General features: G+C 38.5%; 1 protein-coding gene across 2 annotated transcripts; it reads right to left on the reverse strand.

The window, feature by feature from the left end:
* Positions 1-303: 303 nt before the first annotated feature.
* LHX8 (LIM homeobox 8) lies at positions 304-17,926 on the reverse strand. Of its 2 annotated transcripts, XM_032218865.1 has the most exons (9): positions 17,849-17,926; positions 15,567-15,659; positions 14,031-14,195; positions 10,647-10,768; positions 6,941-7,161; positions 5,737-5,840; positions 2,597-2,692; positions 1,955-2,138; positions 304-380 (listed from the first exon to the last, which is right to left on the reverse strand). In XM_032218865.1, exons 1-9 carry the CDS (start codon positions 17,924-17,926, stop codon positions 304-306), a joined length of 1,140 nt encoding a protein of 379 aa, XP_032074756.1. The 2 variants fall into 2 exon arrangements, with proteins under 2 accessions (XP_032074756.1, XP_032074757.1); XM_032218866.1 differs by lacking the exon at positions 15,567-15,659.
* Between the last annotated feature and the right edge of the window lie 1,510 nt (positions 17,927-19,436).

Consider the following 19,436-nt stretch of genomic DNA (forward strand, 5'->3'; position numbering starts at 1 on the left):
TGTCTTTTAGGCAAAGTGCTCTTTTGATGATAAATAAATTAACAAACATATAGCTAGAATGGACTACTTCCAGACAATACAAAAAAAAAGATGTTTCTCTTCAATAAAGTTTGTAAACATACAGAATTTATGGAGAAAGCCATAAAAGTGTCCCGCAAGCCATCTACACTTACATACTTGGGCAACTAAATGGTCTTCAAAACACTTTGGATGCTATTTAAGATTAAATTGATTTTCAATGACAGAGTACAATAGGTGACTCAGAATGTATCTCCTTAATCTCATGTCCCTGAAATAAATAAATCAGCTGTGATTTATTGGCAGTTGTGTCAGTGAATGGGTTAGCAAAGGTTGGAGTCCAAGAGCAGAAGGTGAATGAGCTACAAAAATAGAAAGATTTTTGATCAGCCTGGCTGGAAGTACAAAAATATTACTTGTGAATAACAAAAAAACCAATTGTATTGATATGGCTGGGATACTAACAAGCCGCACCCATTTCACAGCTTATGAATAAGTCCATGTCTAGAAAGTGTCTTCCAGATGTTCATACCCTTGGTGATGCCTGCTTCTCCCATATGAACTGTGTTTATACCTGTAGTTCTGCAAGTTGCAGGAAAGAAGTATTATTGCAACTTCTTTTAATGTCTTGCTGAGCACATCTATAACTAAGAAAATTTTCATCATAAATATATAGAGTATTTTAAATGATGATAGCTATTTCAGCTAAAAGGAGAAGCCACAGCTTTTGTTAGAGCATGGTGTTCTTTTTAATCAACAGTGGGTATCAAAATATGCCTAGAATAAGGTCAATGTACCTTAATATATATTTCTTTCATCTTTGATTATGGAGTGTATGTCTGTGTTTTAAGTGCTATGTAAATAATACATTTTAACATTTGGGAAAGGGGTTGGACTACATTCCTTTACTCCATAAAAATATGAGATTCAAATGGTGTGATAGGTGGAATGTGGTGCTTAAACATTTCATTATTTCTTTAATGCACAAAAGGTTATACTGGAGAAGAAAATCCCACTTTCATTGTATTGAAGAAGAAAAAAGTTCTAGCTATGGACAAATCCAAAGCTAGAGTTGAATTCCCAAATACTCTTTGGGAATAGAGCTTGCAAAATAATTGTAATATGGCTTAATACCTACTCATAGCCCCAGTGATCTAAAAACCTACCAGAAATGGTCAAATAAAGTTCAACTGTTATCATGAAGGTCTGTGAAAGGTCATGGGGAGAGCAACCTCACTATCAATTACTCAACTATTATTTTAAAAAAAATCTTGCGTGTGAATTATCACGCTTTTTTTTGAAGTAATTCTTGTACTCTCCCATAATGATAGGTAACTATAAGAATAAGGGCAAGCATTGTATACTGCAAACCTGAAAGGAATCTTTGGAGAAGTAATATGAAAAATTCAATAAGATATGTAGAAAATGATGCTATCTTATTTTAAGTCTAGGATTTAGAATTCCACTAGTGGATGGGGAGAATAGTTCTTTACACTGAACTGTGATTCTATATTGCAAATGGATAGAACCATATTAATTACACATAATTCCATTCTTTCCATGCAATTTTAACAAATGCAAGAAGCCTCAGAATCAGCCCCTTTAACAAAGTGAAATAATAAATTAGTAGCACACTTTAAAGCATTTATTCTGAGGAGAAATATTATATGTAAAGCTCCCGTTTCCCTTCTGAGCCAGTAGCAGACATTGCTACTCATCTCAAATGTGTCTCTGCAACAGTAGGTCGTGGAGTTTTTATTTTTTTTAAACAACTCCCTGGAAAAGCTAGGGTTTCTCACAAATATGATATTGGACACAAAATAAAGGCAGAATTGGCAGCCTATGGGTTGCATGGTGCCCAACCCTGAGCTAAAGGATTCATTTCACCCAATCTTCTCAAGTCCACAGAGTAGTTATAGCAAGCCACTGTACCTACCATCCATGTAACTATGGAGAGCTGTTAACATTGTCCCATCTTGTGGCACATATGCTGAATATGCCATTTCTTCTAACATTGGTGGTGAAAGTCTAGAAGCTTGGACTGTTGTAACAGGAGCAGTGGAAGAGTGGTTGGGGCTAACATGTTTCTTATGGCGTGCTCTACAATTTTGAAACCATACCTGGAAATGAAAGAAAAAACCCAAGAATTTGGTTAGTTGTTAGACTTTTATTTTCATGTTAAATAGATGAATTAAAAATATAGTTATTAGTTGGGGAGGTTTTTTTTGCATCGTGTCATTAATTCCAGATAGAATCCAGTTCATGAAATCTCATATTTTTTCTCAATAGTCATATGTACAGACCCTATAAAGCTCTATAGGAGGTTATAGAATCAACATACACAATCATTATAACTATGATTTGCATTGCTGATAACTATAAATCATATTGCTTCAGCCATGTGGAAATATTTAATAGGAAACATTAACTGTATATTTTTCTATTAGAAAAATAAGTGTTTCTGAACTATTATAAGCCATTAAAAATTATTTTAACTAAAAATATACTGGGCTTTTATTAACTTTATAAAAGTGAAGAACTTTGGTCACAATGCTTGTGAAATATGCAGTATAGTTACTTGTATCACACGCCTGCTCAAGCCTGTTCTTTCTGCCAGCTTTTGCAGTGTTTGTGCATCTGGATTGTTATCCTGAGCAAACTGTGCTTGCATTACCTGGAAAAAAAATTAGCATGTTTTATGACATACTGACAAAAACTGCACAAATAATCAAGAAACAGTCATGCTGTAGCCTCAATAGTACCTTTGAAGCAAAAAGTACTATTGAGGAATAGAGCTTCCAAAATAATTGTAATATTGGTTAATACCTACTCATAGCCCCAGTGACCTAAAAACTTATTACAAATGGTCAAATAAAGTTCTATTGTTATCATGGAGTCCTGTGAAAGTGCATGGTTTTATTAAAGGCTTATAGTCATAGCAAGGGACTACAGCAGAGTTGACCTGAATTCTAAAAAGAAAATTAAAAAAAATCAAAGCAAAATTAACTCTAACCCTAACCCTAATTTATCACTGAAATACATACAATGGGAATTTATCACAAGGCCTTTTAATCATGTCTATGTAACACATTCATCTTACTTTCTATGTGTGTTTTATCAAATCAAAAAATAAGAATCCTACAAGGAGAAGTTTCACAAAACATACCAAATTTTCTCTTCCCTAATTCCTTCATTCATAGTTAGTTCAGGAATTCTTATACTGTTTTAGCTTGCCAGTAGCATGTACAAGACATGTGGTAAAGTTGATTACAGGTAGTCCTCGACTTACAACCACAATTGAGCCCCGAATTTCTGTTGCTAAGTGAGACATTTGTTAAGTGAATTTTGCTCCATTTTATGACCTTTCTTGCCACAGTTAAGTGAATCACTGCAGTTGTGAAGTTAGTTACAAGGTTGTTAAGTGAAGCCAGCTTCCCCATTGACTTTGCTTGTCAGAAGGTTGCAAAAGGTGATCACATGACCATGGGACTCTGGAACCATCAAAAATCTGAACCAGCTGCCAAGCACTCACATTTTGATCACATTTAATTGAATCTTCTATTAAAGACTTATACAGGTAGTCCTTGATTTCCAAATATAATTGGGCCCCAAATTTTGGTTCCTAAGCAAGACAGACATTAAGTGGGTCTTGCACCATTTTACAATATTTCTTGTCACAATTGTTAAGTGATTTACCCCAGTTGTTAAGTTAGTAACACAACAGTTGTTAAGTGAATCTGGTTCCTCATTGACTTTGCTTGTCAGAAGTTTGCAAAATGGATCACATGAGTTGGGACACTGCAACCATCATAAATTCCTGCCAGGTGCCAAACATCCAAATTTTGATCATGTGACCACAAGGATGCCGCAGCAGTCTGAAAAATGGTCATAAGTAACTTCAAACAGTCACTAAACAAGTGATTATAAATCGAGGACCACCTGTAAACTGTAGATAGACCACACCACAGAACTCTTGTTAAAACTCTGTCCTACAGTGTTGCCTGGGATAGCAGTCTAAATAGCCTAGATTGGATTTTCCCCAAACTAATATATACTAGGATTTCTGAACTAGAGGTAATCCACAACTTATGACCACAATTAAGCCCAGAATTTATGTTGCTATGGGAGAAATTTGTTAAGTGAATTTTACCCCATTTTATGAATTTTCTTGCCAATCAATCACTGCAGTGATTGAAGTCAATCACTGCATTTAAGTTAGTAACACAGTGATTAAGTGACTCTAATTTCCCCAATGACTTTGCTTGCCAGAAGATCGTAAAAGGTGATCACATGACCCTGGGAAACAGCAACACTCATAAATATGAACCAAACATCTGAATTTTGATCATGTGACCATGGGAATGCTACAAAGATCGTAACTGTGAAAAATGGCCGTAAGTCACTTTTTTCAGTACCATTGTAAGTTCGAACAGTCACTAAATGAACTGTTGTAAGTGGAGGACTACCTGTAGTAGTATGTCAGCTTTCTTATGTTCCCTAAATAAGATCCTAATCCTCACATAAGAAAAGTAAATATAATGTACTGGAAATAATTCTGCCAATTGTAGAATTTTCAGTTAAGATTTTCCTCTTTTGTCTCTTCACGTCCTTTATTCTTGGTTATTGTCATTTTGTTTTGTTTTTTATTTTGTATTTGCTATTTTGACGGCTATTTTGTTCTAAATATATGGTAAACCATTTGCAGTGCACATTTTGTTTAAAGAGGTGGAGTTTAAATTTTAATCAAAATAAAAACATTTAATTTAAATGTTAAATAAATATCCTATGTATATTTACAAGATCAGAATTAATATCCGAAACACTAACACTTTGACTAAAACAATTAAAAGAAATTTTATTATTTTAATTGCAAACCAACAATTAAAGAAAACTCCTAAAAGGATGACAGCATAATGGTGGCCAATGCAATAGAGAATTAAATAAGCAGTTAAGAAGAATGCTAAAATGTATTAAGTTTCCAGTTTATTTACAAGAAAATAAAGCAATAATGCAGTAACTGAATACAGGAACAAATTTGGTTCATAGACATACTCCTTTGCATTTATTTTGCAGCAGTTGTGGCTTGCATAGAGTAACCTATTCTAAAGTACAAAGATAACAACTTGTTTACAATATACTGAACACAATTAGGCAGCCAATACTAAATTAATCCCATAATTTAACTACAACACTCTGTTTGGAATGAAGAACAACAGTTTTTTGATTGTCATATACTATTGCATTTACATGGTATCAAAATATGAAAAAACCGTATGTTCTTGGAAATATGTCGCTTGCACAGTTCCTAGTACCTTTCTTCATGTTACATAGAACTGAAACTATTTAGCCCTCTATTGCGATTATGGGAGTTGTGTGAATGTCTGATTTAATGAAATTCATCAAGTAGTCAAAATAGATCAACATTTATGCTTTCACTCTGCAGAATTACTAACTGCCTTGAGGGAAATTGAAAAGCTTGAAGAGTAACCAATTCAGATGAAACAGCGAAAGCTCACAAATTTATTCCAGGAACAGGCTGTGCCTTGGTATTAAGAGAAATCATATACCATTGAGCGTATAATTTCTTTATAAACAACTAATTTATACAGAATTTTTAAAATTATGCACCGTGTACAATTGTTATGCTTCTTCACCATGGCTATGCTCAGCTCCCCACCATAGCTCTGATTATAGCAATCTACGATTCAATGGTTCTACCTGCAGCTGATCTGCTGTGAAACTGGTTCGAGCTCTTTTTGCTGGTTTTGGATGATTAACATCTTGCTCTGTTAATAATGCACCTTCTACACTAATACCATTCCCTGAAATTAAAGAGAGAAGAAGTCCAATTGTAGCACTGATATTTGTTATTATTTACAGATATTCCTTTATAATCAACTTCCAGTATTCAGAATATACTTAAACTATGAAAATATCCATTATTTACTATTTTGAAACAGATAGTCTGGAATTTGAATACATATACATATTACATATTTCATAATCATTCAGAATAATGAAATAATTTAAAGCAGTTTTTCAACAACATCTGTATTATAAACCTAGTCCATATCTAAAAATAAATTCACGAGCTACCAGACAGATTAGAACATGGAGCTGAAAATTAGTTTTATTTTGCAATTAGCAAAATAAATTAGCAATGTTCATATAGATAACTACTACATCTAGTTTCATAGACAGAACTTTTCTTGTTGGCTAAATTTTGACAACCAAATCTACTCAATTGAAAACATTGAAATGACGTGAGCATATGGTTTTTTTTAAAGACAAATATGCAGTCAATGTTAATATGTTTTGAAAGAACGGCAAAAATCTAATTATGCCAAACAGCCTATTATGCCTTGTTTTGACATTTTTAGTGAAATGTAAAAAAAAAAAAAAAAAAAACTTTTACCACTCAGAATATTATCACCAAACTGCTCAATACAAATAAAAAATAATACAGGTAATTTGTATTCTGAAGCAACTTGTGTTTCAGGATAATTTTCACCACAGCCATATTCCTGATCATGATTAGAGATAAGGTAAAATTCTCCAGAAAGGTTAAAAGCTACTGAAAGTCAACTTCTCTTAATGTTGTATTCACACTATCAATGACACATTAACTATGGAATAACTTATCCAACTAGAAATTGATTTTCAAAATGCATTCAAAAATTGACTTTGAGATTCAGGATGACATGTGATAAAGTATAGACGTAAGGAAGAACACAGAAGCTTTAAGAGCTAGCCTACATGGATACCTAGACCAATTAATTAACAGTAAATGCACAGTGTAAAAGTGTTTTAACTGGTTTGTAAAATGCTGGAGGAGAAGGAACTATTGCATCTCCAGAAGAATGAATTATGTTCTGGGGACCAGAACTGAAAAGGCTTTTTCTAGGATAAAAGGGAAGCTTACCATTTTCAACTTCTCTTTTCAAGTTGTCCAACATGCAGTCATAATGCACTCTACAGAGGACTTTCTCTTCAACCAAAGCAAACTCTTCTCCTGTCGAGAGCTGCCTTTTGCAGGAGAAACAGGCAAAGCAGGCCAAATGATACACATTTCCCTTAGCTCTTCGAACCCAGTCAGTAGAATGGATGTGCCTACCACAGCGAGAACAGCGTGTACCATACCGTCTACAGAAGAAGAGGAAGAACAAATGAAACACAAGTCACAAGCCTGATTCTGTAACATTATTTTGCCTGAAGTTTGCACTAAATGCTATTGGCCTCAGAAAATCCTGAATTTGGATTGTTTAATTTCCATTGCATTTTATCAACCAATAGCAAAATTGCTTTTGTACTGTTGACAAGTCATTCTATTATGCCTTCCAGGGCTTCTGCAGAAAACCATAAGGGTTTGGGATGCACAATACCTAACGGGGTTATTCAGGAATCCCTTTATGTTATATACAGGAAGTTACACTGGATTTTACCTTGATGTAGTTGAAATTGCTAATCCTTTTCAGTTGTGTATCTTTGTGAAATGTGGTATCATCAGTAAGCTAGAATCCTTAATGTTTTCATTTCCACCATATTTTTTTAAAGCCCAAATGTCAAGAGACATGCTATTTTGAACAAATATGCTATTTTGTGTTTCAAATGATCGTTTAAAAGCAGGGGGGAAAGTACACACAATATTTAAAACAAAAATAATGCAAGGTTAAAAAAATCCAAACAAAATGGTTTAAGGTAATAGCAATTGAATGATGGAAGGAAAATATTAAAACTCAACACTAGCAGTGAAAACCAAAATTAACCATCCAACCCAAGTAAATGCTTTGCAAATTTGGTCAAGATGTAGACAAACAGTAGATTCTTTCTTGATTTCAGATTATGGAGTATACCATCAAAGATGCTCCTCAGGCACACAATACTTGATATAGATTAAATACATTGTATTTTTATACTGGAATCTATGAGAAATTAATGGCACAGATATCAAAGAGCAATAGAACAATAGTAACTACTGTTTTATCATGCCATATTAAGTGACATATTTGTGTTTTAATAAAAGGTAGAGTAGGGCATTTCATCTTTGCCCATTGTTGAAAATACAAGAGCCCTATTTCCATAGAAAATTGTATCTTTCTCTTCATTAAAATTGTTGAAACAGAGCCTCCAGTTTGGATGAAGACCACAGTAGGATCAAGATCCACCTCCATTCTAATCCCAACCAGATGACTCAATTATGAGTAAAAAGGAAAAAAAGATATAGATTTTTTTGAAGATCAATATCTCAGAATCATTTGGTTTTTAAAAAGAGGTATGATATACTTTCCATAGCTTGCTTTAACTTCCTCATAACATCTAATTTATGAATAATTTTCAAGGGCAGCTCCACACCAGAATGTTTTGCAGTAATCCAAATTGATGGTTTCTGCTAAGTGAGATGATAAAGATTTCATATATAGAAAGACATTTCTTTAAATATTTTGACAATATTCACTCAACTACTTTATTGCTATCAACTGAAAGAAAAATAAACTGAGAATGTTAAGAAATGTATGATAAAATGTGCAACAGCACCATTAAATCTGCCAAAATCAATGCAGTTAATTCCCAGTATATCTTTAGAAATTTACTAAAAATTTCCCAAACCCCAGATTTGTAAATTAAGGTTTCACAAATAATTATAATAAATAATGCAGGCCACCTATACTTACATATTTGGATAAAAATGTTAAGTATAATTAAAATGAGTTTCTCATTTATGAAAAATGAAAAGTGCAGGTTTATGCTGCAGTCATAAATCCCAAACCCTTAGTAATTAAATGCTACATTTTCACTTTCAAATAGCAGTAGTTTATTCTAGCAGTAAAGTACTTCAGTGATGTATCTTAGTTGGTGCTGATGCTCTGAAGAGAATGCAGGAATAATTACTTCCCCATTGTGGAGGCAGAGAAATAGAAATACTTTAGTGCTAGAGAAAGTAACTGCACTTTGTGAAGATAAACATATGCAGATGGGAAGACTACAGAAAGACTAAATAGAAAACATCTTAGGAACTTTAACACTTTTTTGAAAAGTTGACCCTACTGTCAAATAGAAAAAATCATTCAAGATCATTGTGTTTGTAGGATCCTTGGTGCTCGCTGAACTTGTTTTTTTGTATAGATTTCATTACCAACCTTCTAGCAGTGCTAGAAGGAAGCAAGTTTTTCTCTATATTTATATACAAGTGGCCTTGTTGCACTGCTGATGTTACCTTGTTGGGTAATGAAACGTCTTGAAGAAGATAACTACCAGTAAGCTCAGACAGAAGGACCCTAGAGTTCAACGCTGCATTACAAATATTCTCTATTGATAATTGTGTTTTTTAATTATGTATCACCCCAAACGAATAATAATACTGTTGGGAAATTATTTATGTTCCATCTAATATATAACAGAGAAAATAAAATAATGTTTTCATCAGGACCAGATATGTGATCCAGTGACATTAAGCATTTCATCCACTCTGATTTCAGTAAGAAAGCTAATCAACCACCACACTGAGGGCAAAACAAATATTCCAACCTCTGATCACATATTCTGGCATATACATTTTGAGATATGGAAGGGGGAGCGGGGCCAACATATTGTTCACATCAGGATAAATATTCACAATACAAGAATTTTAAAAAGCACCCGGAATTTTAATAATTAGCTAAAAAAAACAACCCACAACAAATATGATCTGCTTAACATTAGAAATTACTTTTCAGCATGTACCATACCTCTCTTTTAAATATTAATGACTATTGAAGGAAAAGAAAAAGAAAGACAGACCATAGTGTTTGTAGGATGAAACACTGATATATTTAAGATAATTATCTGTAACTCTCATGCTCCACCAAGTTTATACAAAGGCCAAGGGTTATATAGTTGTACACTGCCATCAAGATTAAGAATGGGGTTGACAAGCCGAAAGTAAATAAAAGCTTACAATTAGCTGAACAAAACAAAAGAATTTCTATTATAGTGCCCAAATGAGAAGAGTAGTGGTTGGCCAACAGTGGCATGAATTGTTCATGCTTGTACTATGTTCCTCTTGAAGCTTCAAATTCCTTCTCACAGTATAAAAACACAGTCCTTAAGTAATATTTTGACCAAAACTAGATAAAACCTACTTAGCTACAACCAATAGGGGTATGCAAATCCTACTGCACCCAGCATCACAAAATTACCAGGTCAAATAACACCCTACAATATGGCTGCTGCTACCATCATATGATTAGACCAAAAGTCTGGGAGAAATCTAACAGTGTAAAGAAATCTAAATCAATGTTTAGACTAAATCCCAAATCTAAATCTAAACTAATCTAGCAAGATGCAAAGTAATCTTTGCCTCTCTATATACATAGTTTGTTCCTAAGAGAATCTCTATATACATAGTTTGTTCCTAAGAGAATCTTTTGAACTAAAGGTAAGTAGACTATACATTTCCCAATTTAAAAGAAAATTAATATATCTCATTATTGAGGAACACATAGGTATATTTGTTTCGGTGTGGCACTGTGCCTTCAGATAATATTCCATCCAAAGCAAGGTGAACATATATCTTTGCACAGAAGAAACATTCCACAGATTTCCATTTGCTCTTTCAAAATAATAAAACGTACTTGAGTTGCACAGTATACCTGAAATAATCTAGTTTGCAGAAAACATCTTTGTCTTTGATATAGCAACTGGTATGCCTTCCTAAAGAGGTTCTGCATACACTGCAGGAAAGGCAGCGTACATGCCAGCACATATCATTTACCTAGGAAGGAAAAAGAAAATTGAAATCTGACATCACTTATTTGGGTAATTTATGAAATAAGAGTTAACAGTGTAAAGTGATAAAAAAATTAAGGTTCTAATTTTGCACATATTTGAAAAGATAAAGCTGAGTTCCTGATGTGGTTCTATTGAGAACAAAGAGTTTCTTGATCTGTTTCTGGCTTGTTATGAGTTTGGAACATAGACATATGTACAAGTTATTTTAGGATTTGGAATGTTTATGTTAAGTTTAATAAATAATTGTAGGAAGAGTGAAGTGGCTGAAACGATTACCGACACACTTAATTCAAAATGGTATCATGTAAAATTATGTTAGCATGAATCTCTAATTCATAAACTAAGTGTAACAAACTATGGCAATTACCACTTGGTGAAATTTACCATTGATGCCTCACATCTTAAATTGTCCCACTATATCAGGCAATAAGCTGAAATATGTTCCTGTAGAGACATGTAATTTTTGTATCTTTTCATGTAGAAAAGTAAATTCATATATCTGAATAGACACACATAGAATTGCATTGTCTAATCTGGATGAAGAAGTTACGACAGACCATAGTGGTTGGAAACATGTTTCATATAATTGAAACATACCAAATTTTAGCACCCTCCTGTATTAAGAGAATACAGGAGGGTTTTTCCTCTATCATTAATTTTAAGACATTCTTAATTTATGATACAAAGTTCACAACATAATTAATAAGGCCATACTAGTTCTCCTGTGAGATCTTTTTTTCAAAATGTAAGCTATTTTTGCAGTGAAGACTATACATTTTATGAATATTAACATAGAATTTAATGTAAGTATACGTTAAATCTTTCTTTGGACTGACAAAGATAATTCAATTGCCTTAGTAAGATGTTATGAATGGTTTGTCAGTAATGTTATACTTTCAATAAGCAAAAATTATTTTTTCGACCCATACTGTATGATTTCTTAGAATTGAATTTCTAAAGTGCCTTTGAGCTTAAATTAAAATGTCAGCATATTACACTCAGGTTTGATAAAATAATATAAATATAACAATATATAAATAATATTGCCTAAATGTCAAAACAAATAAAATTAGCATTATTGATGTCGAAGGAAATTGACTGCTAAATGGATAGATAAGTTTTTTGATATGTTATGTAGTGATATGTTATAGTACAATAGTTTAAAGTTACAGCACTAAGAATTGGAGTATAATAGTTATACAACTTTCTGAATGTCTGGACTCTAGACTTTATAGCTAAATAATACCAATCACCCCATTAGAAATAAAAAAAATCTTAAGATTTCTTTGGTGCTGGTAGCAGTTTAAAAATAAAAATTTGTAGGGGCCAGAGAAAGTTAATAACATTCATATATTTAGTATTCTTTGCAAGTTTATAATTGCATTTAAGTTTTCAAGAATTGCCTTACCCAACATCAATGTGTTTGATAATTTCCAGAACATTGGCTTTAAACTTTTGGCATTGCATGCAACACATTAGGAAAGTTTGGTTTGTAGTAAAACAATAATAAATTGTTCTTTTGTTTACAGGAAATCGGCTCCTGTCATGTATTTCTCAAATTCGGTTTTTTTTTAACTATGGGTAAATGAGAACATTACAAACTTCTGCAATAATTGTCCCTGAATATACTGTCTATTAGTTATTAGGAAGACAATTATTTTTTAAAGAAAAAACAGACACAAGCATAGGCCTAACATGATTTCACTGGATGTCATCTCAATAAAATGAGTCCATATGCATTTTCAAAACTCATGGCTATGATCAATGTGGTTTCAGTCCTTTATAGAGTTTAGTAGTTATTTGCTCTTCAGTTCTTCTGACAAGCTTTTAAATGTAGCATTTATTGTGGCTAAATGTTTAATACAAAGTCTAAGTCCAGTTTGAAGACTTAGGCTAAGATGTCCAGCAGGGAATGAAATAGGTTGGTTGTTTTTTTTTTTTTTTTTTGAGAGGAAATATCAGCTTCTCCTATTCAACAATTCCACAGTGCTAAAAATCAAGAAAAGTATAAAAATAGCATATTTTAGCCTTAGGTCCTTATCAGCAGAGAATTAAAGCAATTTGATTCTTGGAAAGTGACACTTCACAAACACACAAACATATTTATTTGGCCTGACTTAAATGTTGAATTATTTATAGGAAGCTATTGCCAAGTGCAGCAGTGTGTCAACTATAAAATCAAAACTATCTTCCTTTTACAATTAAAATCAAAACAATGGTCCTTTTATAAACAGGCTTCAGTTTAGATTAGATCATTACTCATTTCCCATAGGTCATTCATAAACTGCATTTAAATTTACTATATACAAATAAAGATTTAAAATCTGTGCCTATAATTATAGAATGTGTTGAGAAGATGTTGTTTTACAACAAACATGTGAATTAAAAATCAACAATCTTTACTATACCTTAATGCATAGTATCCCTGAACCCAAAGTTTAAGTTTAAATATTAAAATTAACATATTTTGTTTGCCTTTTAACACTGTACTGCCCTAACATTCCTGAATTAATAGTGACCAAATGTACAAATTAATTCAAAAGTGTTATGTTATTTCTGAAAGGCCAAAGACGATGACATTTGGCCAAGTTTCATAGAGGTACATTTAGTTGAATTTAATTTCCTTTAAACATTCAGTCTGGTTGATAGCAACCTGAATTAAGCTCACCTGATGTGGTCTATTAAAACAAAGAAATCTGAAGGCACGATTAGAAAATATTTGGGATGGCATCCAGGCTAATTTTCCAAATTAATCCCAAAGATATTTTATAGTATAAAGATATTTTCAAAAGTATTTGAAAATGGAGTTTCTCTTTGCGATAACTTGCCACTGCTTATCTATTATAATGAAAGGGAATTATTTCAGCAATACTTTTTCTTTCCAAACATAGTATTTATTCTACAACTTTTTCTTCTATACAACAAACTGCTATAGTTGCAACAAAGCTATTGAAGAGTCTGGAGACAACTTTAAAGTCAAACAAATGTATCCACCAGGAAGTCACAAAAGTCTGCAAAAGTCTGCAATATTCAGCTACAGAAAGTAAGGATAGCTCCCTCCCACTGCCCCATTCTTGCAGGTAAGATAAGCAATATTCTAAAAGGTTGTTTCTATTCCAGGCTTAAGTCATTTCTTCTCCCAGACAAAATTTATTTAGCTGATGCTGCAGCTTCCCTTCCATAAAATTACTACCATGCCAATGGGCAACTCTGCTAAATCTTTCTCAGACCCAGTGTTTGCTCACCTTCAGTAGATATTTGTCCACAATCTCTAGACCACAACTATTACAGATGCATTTGCTGGACCCACAGCTGCCTGAGCCAGAAGCCAGGGAACGGGGCGAAGAGGACGGCGACAGCGGGGTGGAAGAAGAGCAAGAATCCTCATCAGCCACCACCTCTGGACTCACCTGTCACAGAGACACAAGCGCAGGTCTGTCATCAACAAGACTTGGCTCCTTTTTTCTCTTCCAGAGCCCGTTCAATCAGAGTCTTGGGGCAAAGGCTCTTTTGAGGCCTTTCCCCACTGCACAAACCCAATTGGCGGCATTGTCTATGGAGATTCTCAGCCACCCAAATCATGGTTGTCCCAAAGGGGCTTCTTTCTCTCCCACCCAAGGGGCAACTTCCACTTTCTTGGGGTTTTTTTTGGGGGGGGGGTTTAAGACGTTTCGCTTCTCATCCAAGAACCGAAGAAGCTTCTTGGATGAGAAGTGAAACATCTTCAAAGGAAAAAAAAACAGAAAGTCCAAGTTGGTTCTGGAAAAAATTGGCAACGGGATCTCCCCCCCCACCTCCCACAACGCTACTTTTATCTCAACTTAAGCCACCCCTCAACGCTCCTCCTCAAGCCAACAACAATGGTTGCCTCCAAGCGTGTAAAATCATTAGGGTTAAAAGTCAGGTGGTTGAATCGTCGGCTGAGGAGAACCAACGCCGTGTGCTACAACTCCCAACCACCTCAGCTGCAAGGCCGCCTCTCCCGCCAGTGGCAGATTAAGGCTCACTGGTGCCCTAAGCCAGTGGTCTCCACCTTGGCAACTTTAAGACTTGTGGACTTCAACTCCCAGAGTTCCTCAGCCAGCAAAGCTGGCTGAGGAACTCTAGGAGTTGAAGTCCACAGGTCTTAAAGTTGCCAAGGTTGGAGACCACTGCCCTAAGCACTGGTAAATCTTGGTGCTCCCCTCCTTTGTACATAATGTACAAATGACAAGCTTCATTTGGTGTTTTTTTTCTTTCTTTCTCAACTTGCCCCTTTTGGGCCTGGTGCCGTAAGCACGTGCTTAGTCTGCTTAATGGTTAATACAACACTGTCTCCCGCCCACCCTCCACGAAAACCAGAAACGTTGGTTCCCCTGGGTGGCTTCCTACACCCTCTTTCTTTGGGGGACCCTGGTTACAAGTTCGGGTTCAGAACCACCGCCGCCCTCCGGAAAGCAAAGAAGGGGATCGCTCGTGCCTGCAGTCGCCCAATCAGCTCCCTCGCCAAATCAGGGCGGGAATTCGGAACCCGGGAGCCGTCGGCAGTGACCTCTTGGCAACAGCTCGCCGCCGCCGCCGCCGCCTCATGCCTGCCTGCCTGCCACGTTCAAGCGCTGCAAGGACGCTTCTGGGCCAGTTGTCCCCTCCAGGAAAGTTCCCGCCAACCGATACAACCCCCCTCCCTTTTACTTGTTTGTTTCAACCCACTCGAGGCCCTTCGCAAGTAACAAGAACGCCCCCCCGCCCCCCAAATGGTCCCCTCTCGTTTCCTCAGGAGTTACGGCGCGAGTCCCTCTTACCAGCCCTGTGTCTCCGACGCTTTTCCGCCTCCTTCCAGTCACTGCGGCAGCGGCTGCCCCTCGCTCGCTCTCTTCAGCCATGAGCTTCGGGAACTGCAAAAGAGAGACCAGACCGCCTTAGCGCCTCGCCGAGACCCTGAGGCGAGGTTTCCTCAATGTAAGGAGGAGAATGAGGAGAGGGAAGGAAGCGGGGCTGTCGACCCCCCACCCACCCAGAGAAAGTTAAACAAGGGCAATTAAAGGGCGACACCGACCATCCCCTCTCCCCAAGCCGAGGGGGGAACCTTCGAGCGCTAAGTGCGGCAGCCGCCTCCCCCAAAGCCGGCCCGGCTGCCAGAGCCGGCCTCGATTTCAATGAAAATGCCTCAGCTTGCTTATAGGGCGGGTGGCTCACAGCAATTAAGAAGCCGCCCACCACTTCCAGCTCTGGCCTTCGGAGGTTGTAAATTGCCACTTAAAACTCTCCGGGCGGACTTAATAGGCCGAGGGAACCACTCGACTCGAGAAATTAAAACACACAAAACTGACTGGAGAATGGAGAGTCCCCTGAAAAGGAAAAGCCTTGAAACCAGAAGCCAGCTGAATTTAATTGAGGCGTCATTAAGAACAATTGGTCCTTGGGTCAACTGGAAGGAGGGAGGGTGCATACATAAGAGGGCTTGACACGGCGAGGCTGAGAGGCGAGGCGGGCCGGGCTCTTTCGACCTCCCTCAGCAACTCCGCTCGGGGGGCCGAACAAAGCAGCCCCAGCCCTCGCTCTCTCTTATCAGCTTCTTCGAATCAGTCTCAGTTACCTCAAGGTCGCCTCACTCGGAGGAGTTGCCTCCTGACCCTACCAGAGCCGTTAAAGAGATAAAGCTCAGGCAGCCTCGGCCGCAGACGACGGAGGGAGCCGAACTTAGCCGTCGCCCGTCTGGAAAGACCCACCAAGGCGAAATTGCTTTACGGAGATTTCCAATCGTCCAAGTCATGGTTATCCCAAAGGTGCTTTCCTCCCCCCAATCCCCAAGGCGATTAACTGGACTTTCTTGGGTGTTTTTTTTCCCCCTTTGAAAAGGTTTCGCGCCTCATCCAAAAGCTTCTGCAATTCTTAAAGAAAAAAAATTCAATTGCAATTTAGGGAAAGGGGGGGAAAGCATCTTTGGGACCACCTAGGCGAAATTGCCACGGCGAAACCCGCCTTGGTCCCGCTCTCCTAACTCCTAACAACTGAGTTGGCACTCTTTTTCATTGTTTTTTTTTTTAAATAAAAAGTCCCTAATTCAGGGAAACACATCTCCACGTGTCAGAGAGTAAAGGCCGGAGCCAAATCCCCCTGCCCCCCGTTTCCCTGCGTTGGGTCTTCGGACAAGAGGACCCCGATGGAAGAATGCAGGTCAGTCATCAACCCGCAACGCCGCGATCGCTTGACGTTTCTTTCCCAGAAATGGAATCGGGTTCAATTGATCTGGCGTCAGTCTGGCCAAATTAAATCGAGTCGCCGTGTCAATTGACTCTGGGTTGGAATGAAAGTTTCAATTAGCTGACAGAAGTCCTAAATGAAGAAGAAGAAAAAAACTATGGGGGGGGGAATTAAAACTGTCTGCGATATATCACTTACCCCGAATTAGTCCCATGAAAGACAAAATAATGACTTTAGGATTCTGGCTCTGGCTTGCCGATTGCCGGGAAACGTGCTTTTAAAAAAAAACCCAAGAAAGCCTTCTGGTTAGAAAATATTGCCTTAAATAGTTCGAAGCCAGGAAACAATCCTCAAGCCACACGAGGGCTTAAAGTCAAGGGACTACTCCAGAGTAAGTGGCTGGAGCGGCGCTAGTCCTCTAGCCTAAATATTCGATTAATTTTGATTTCCTCCTGCAGATGTTTCGTACTACCGTTTCCTATTTAACTGGAAAGTCAGATGTGGGGGGGATAAATACAGGCAAAAACAGGTAGCTTATCCTCTCCTTGAATCTCCTTCGCAGCTGGGACCACTGATCTGGCGTCAGGTCAGACCGTGCCAAGTTTGCTTTCATATATTTTGGAACCGGAGGGAGAAAATGCGTCCACCAGGCGAAAGTCGCCCAGCGAAGGAAAAGAACCGGAGAGGGAGAGAAGCTTTTTGCTAAACCTGCGATCAACCATCCTAAGTAGTTTCACTGAAAGATACGAAATTACTCCGGAGCAAAGGGCCCATTGCAGCTGGAGGAGAAAAAAAAAAGGCAAGGCGGATTCGAATCCGCTCCGGTTCACAGAGAGCTCCGAGCAGGAAGGCAAACGGCTTAAGAAAACTCCAGGCTCACCTTCTCCGTCGCGAGGCGAAGCGCAGGCACGTCCTTCTCCAGTTTACACACAAACATCTGGCTGCTCTTCCAATACATGGCCCAGGGTTGGGAGCGCTCCTCGCAGACCCCCTCCCCCCACACGGAAAAAGCCTCTCCGAAGTCCACCGGGCCGAAAACGAGCGCCCCAAGCCGCCCGATCTCCTCCTCCTCCTCTTCCTCCTCCTCCTCTTCCCGGGCTTGGGATCCGCGCCGTTTCCCGCCAGCCTCTTCCTAAGCGCTCTGCTCGCTTTCACTGAGGTCAGACCCTGGCAGAAAAAAAAGTTTTGCTTTCAAGGGGGTGGACCCTGCAAAGAGGGAGCGCGCCTCTTGGCTGGCTGCTGGAGCCTCACCTCCTGGCGTAAAACCCGCCTTCCAGCCACGGCCAGATCGCTATAGCCACCAAGCCAAAATAGTCGCTCTGGGGAGCGCCTTTTTCTGCCGTTTGGGGTTTTTTTAAATAAGGGAGAAGGGGCAGGTTAACGCTGGATTACCCATCACGGTCGCCTCCCCCCCCCTTTTTTTTTCCACCATTCCACCCGGACCTCCAGCGGATCATCTGCCGCGGAGCGCAAGCAAAAGCCAGAGAGGAGGTCGGCGCGAATATTTCAGCGTCTTTGCGTTGTTCCGCGCTCCTTTCTAGGGGTGAGCGAGAGGACGAGGCCGGATAGAAAAACTCTCTCCTTAAGAGTACAAGCGAGAACATCTGAGCATCCCCAAAGTCCCGCAGAGGAGATCAGAGGCGGGTTAATCAGCGCAAACCTCCAGGCGGAAGGGGACTAAGGCCCGGCGGCGCAAAACTCCTGCATCCAATTTGCCATCCCCATCCCACAGGCCAAGACCGCATCTCCGTAAACGCCTCGGACCCGGACCCTCGAGATACCCGGCGGGCAATCAGACTCCTCCGTTCTTTCGGAGGCTCCGTTCGATCCGTCTAATTCTGCGCTCCGCTCCCCTCCCTCCTCTCCTGGCTTAAGAAAGGAGGGGAAACGGGCGGCGGCGGCGCTTAGAGCGGGGAAAGTCAGGCCGGTATTTTTATCCAGCGGTGAGTGACTTTGACCTTTCGGCCAGAGCTAGGCTTGGGTCCTTTAGCCGACGGCCTCGGGAGTCAAGGCTAAACAAACCACAGCTTATGCCTAATTTAGTCTGTTGTAGTTAGTAACAAGCGATAGCTAAGGGTGGCTTGTTTAACGGGCCATTTCCAAGCGAGCAATTGGCTCACTTGGTATTTGAACCAGATTACTCTTTCCAAGTTAACTCCGCTGTTTTTCGTCAACGTTTAGCAACGATAATTTAAGTTGCAATAAACTTTTTAGCTTGCCCGCCTTTTGAGTGAATTCTTACCAGTAACTAAGTTCGTTTAATCGGGGATGGCGCTGCGTCCCCCTAAAAGGAGACTCGGATCGCGTTGCCGCCGCGCAGTATGACCCCGGGTCGTGTTTATTCAAACATTGACCCCAGTGAGGCTGCCTCTCTTGCACTTAAACTTTCAAGAGCTGGCTGTGATCTTGGGCACGCAACGCTAACTATAAGCCTTCTTCAAGTGGTTTGCTTTATGTAAAGGGGAGCC

The sequence above is a fragment of the Thamnophis elegans genome, chromosome 5 (genome assembly GCF_009769535.1).
Source record: "Thamnophis elegans isolate rThaEle1 chromosome 5, rThaEle1.pri, whole genome shotgun sequence".
In the NCBI taxonomy this organism is placed as follows: Eukaryota; Metazoa; Chordata; class Lepidosauria; order Squamata; family Colubridae; genus Thamnophis; species Thamnophis elegans.